The 3,243-nt window shown below is 44.7% G+C and overlaps 1 protein-coding gene across 1 annotated transcript; it reads right to left on the reverse strand.

The window, feature by feature from the left end:
- Positions 1-1,389: 1,389 nt before the first annotated feature.
- Positions 1,390-2,337, reverse strand: LOC149861867 (olfactory receptor 14A16-like). Its single transcript, XM_090053838.1, has one exon. It carries the CDS (start codon positions 2,335-2,337, stop codon positions 1,390-1,392), a length of 948 nt encoding a protein of 315 aa, XP_089909964.1.
- Between the last annotated feature and the right edge of the window lie 906 nt (positions 2,338-3,243).

Below are 3,243 nucleotides of genomic sequence, written 5' to 3' on the forward strand. Positions count from 1 at the left end.
CCACCTCTGAGGGGAGCGTGTTCCAGATTCTGCTGACCCCTACAGAGAAGAAGTTTTTCCTTACAGCCAACCTGAAGTTACCCTCTATTAGTTTATGCCCGTGGGTCCTCATCCTCCCTTGCGGTGCCGTCCTGAATAGTTGCTGTCCTAGTTCTAAGTGCTCCCCACCGACGTGCTTCTAGGTAGCTATCCAGTCACCTCTCAGCCTTCTCTACTCAGCCTGAACAGGCCCAGTTCCCAGAGTCTATCCTCATAGGACCTGCTCTCCATGCCTTTAACCATACGGGTCGCCCTTATTTGTACCCTCTCAACCTTACCCACATTCTTCTTGAAGTGTGGTGCCCAGAACCGGGAACAGTACTCCATCTCAGGCTTCATCAATGCTGAATAGAAAGGGAGGATTACCTCCCTGGGTCTACTGGCCACACATCAGCAAATGCATGCCAGAGTTTTATTTTCCCTTCTGGCAGCTTCGACACACTGTTGGCTCATACTCATGTTCCAGTTAATAGTGACCCCCAGGCCTGATTCAGATGCTGTGCCAGCCAGTGGACCACCACCCACTGTATAGTTGTGGTGAGGGTTCTCCCTACCCAGGTGAAGGACCTTGCACTTCCCCCTCCCTCTTAAACCTCATCTAAGTTTATTATGCCCATAAATCTGCTCTGTCAAGGTCGTCCTGATCTTTCCCTTATCCTCTGGTGTGCCCATGTATTCAAACAGCTTGGTATTGTATGCTGACATAATCATTGAGCTTTCCACCCCATCCTCCACATTATTAATGAATATGTTGAATAGCACGGGTCCAAGAACAGATCCCTTTCACCTCCCATGCTTTCTAACTAATACTCCTGTTCTTGCAGCCCTAAACTGAATTCATGTTTTTGTAGCTACCTCAAACTGATGACCCATGTTGAGTCTATGATACACCAGATTCCCAAGACCCTTTTCAACAGTGCTGCCACTAAGCTATTTATAATCCAGCTTGTATTTATGCTTTTAATTATTCTTTGCTAGCTGCAACAACTTGCATTTCTTTCCTTGGACTTCATCATGTTGTTTCTAGCCCAGCTTCCCAGTTTGTCTGGATCCATCTGAATTCTGTGCCTGTCCTCTAAAGGGTCTGCAGTTCATCCCAGCCTCACTAAATCTGGATATTTTCCTATATCCACATAATTGATTACACCAACAGGTAACAAAAAATTTTCCAGTCTTCCTCTTGCAAATAGATGGGATTTATTAAAGGTAGCACAGACGGTAAACTTCATACATGAAACTCCGTTAAACAGAAAATGACTCAAGTCAAGTGTCGTTCTACATACAAAGGTACCAACTTCATTTTTTGTAAATAGGTGGCACACTATAGCATGAGAAAAATAATTTAATGAATTAATTATTATTTCTGGAGTATTTTCCACAAAACCTTTGGAGCAGTCTCTTCAGGGCAGTTTGGATCTCCTTGTTTCTCATGCTGTAGATGACCGGATTCATCAATGGAGGCAACACAGAATACAGAAGAGCTGCCAAGAGATCCAGAGGGGACGGGGAGTCAGAGATGGGCTTAGTGTGGGCAATGGTGGCAGTGGAAAGAAAAAGGGAGACCACAATCAGATGAGGAATGCAGGTGGAGAAGGCTTTCTGCCGGCCCTGCTCAGAGGGGATTCTCCACACCGCGGTGAAGATCTGAACATACGACGCAACAATGAAAGCAAAACAGCCTAAACATAAAAACACACTGAAGACAAGAGCTGCCAGCTCTCTGCGGTATGTGCCAGAGCAGGAGAGCTTGAGCAGCTGGGGTATTTCACAGAAGAACTGGTTGATGGTATTTGAGTGGCAGAAGGGTAGACTAAAGGTGTTCCCAGTGTGCAGTGCAGAGTGAATGGCACCAGCAGCCCAAGCACAGGCAGCCATCTGAATGCAAGCTCTCGTGTTCATAGTTATCTCATAATGCAGTGGCTTGCAGATGGCCATGTGCCGGTCATATGCCATCACTGTGAGAAGGGATAAATTTGCTCCCATGAAGGCGATGAGACAAAACACTTGGGCAACACATCCAGAGTAGGTAATCGAGTTGGTATTGAATAAGGAATTAGACATGGATTTGGGCACGGTCACTGAGATGGAGCCAAGGTCCAGGAGAGACAAATTAATCAAGAAAAAGAACATGGGAGAGTGAAGCTTGGGGTTGAGAGTTACAACTGTGATAACGAGGAGATTTCCCACCAGAGCTGTCAGGTATGCTGCCAGAAATGTGACAACGTGTAAGATCTGCAGGTCCTGGATGTCAGAGAAGCCCAGGAGGAGGAACTCAGTCATGGTGGTTTGGTTGGACATTTCCCTCTTCAATGCCTTGTGCAAGGCCTGTGAAGGAAAGACAAGGGTTCTGGTCAGGATCAAAATAACAAGTATAGCAGGCGTGCATCTCGTGTCAGAAACAAGTCATGAACAAACTTCAACAGGGGCTAAGTTAAAGGGCTGTAAAATTTTTACTAGGAAGTAATATCGTTCAGATTTAATTTATTTTTATGATTTTGCATTTTAAAAAAGCTGCACAAAAGTCCTCCCAAGAGTCACCTTGTCTGGACTGAATCTACACCGAGTCCTGCCTGCCACAAGAAGCTGATTGATACGGTCCCCACCCCTGGCTGAACGGTCATCTCTGTGCCACGATAGGCCAATCCCATCTTCCTCTTGTCTTCACTTGGTGTTATTGATTGTTGTCATTTGGGTACAAGAACCTTAAGATCTTTGGGCAAGCGATGCTTCTCACTATTTCTTTGCATTTTCTCATTACACTTTGTTGGGTCCCCTGACCCTAGTTCGAGAGGCACTGAGATATTTAAAATGTATTTTGCAGGGTATCAGAAGCAGAGGTTACTGAGTTATCCCTCCTCCGGGTGCTTTTTCTGGAAAACAGCTAAATTTTGCTGCAGTGAATAGGTGGGATTGGCCTTCTGGTGTTGCTGAGCAATACTGAATATCTGCTGTGTGGCTTAGCATTTAAGGCTGGAAAGAGATTTCTTGTAAAATTGCCTTCGCTTAACGACATAATGTTTTGCAATATGTACATTTCTTCAAAAGCATACGTTTCTGTAGAAGAACTTAAAATAAAATATATTGGTGGGAGGATTATTTGGTTTAAATCTGGAGTTTCCAAGGGCTTTTGATGGAAAATGTCTAGTTCCAAAGACATTGAAATCTGTGGGTTCTTGGGAGCAAGTTCAGATTTTTTTAAAGGAA

This window comes from Crocodylus siamensis, chromosome 6 (genome assembly GCF_052110815.1).
Source record: "Crocodylus siamensis isolate JL-2025a chromosome 6, ASM5211081v1, whole genome shotgun sequence".
Taxonomy (NCBI): Eukaryota; Metazoa; Chordata; order Crocodylia; family Crocodylidae; genus Crocodylus; species Crocodylus siamensis.

Coding starts and splice junctions, on each gene's coding strand:
- LOC149861867 (XM_090053838.1), bottom strand. CDS start 2,337: ATGTCCAACCAAACCACCATGACTGAGTTCCTCCTCCTGGGCTTCTCT.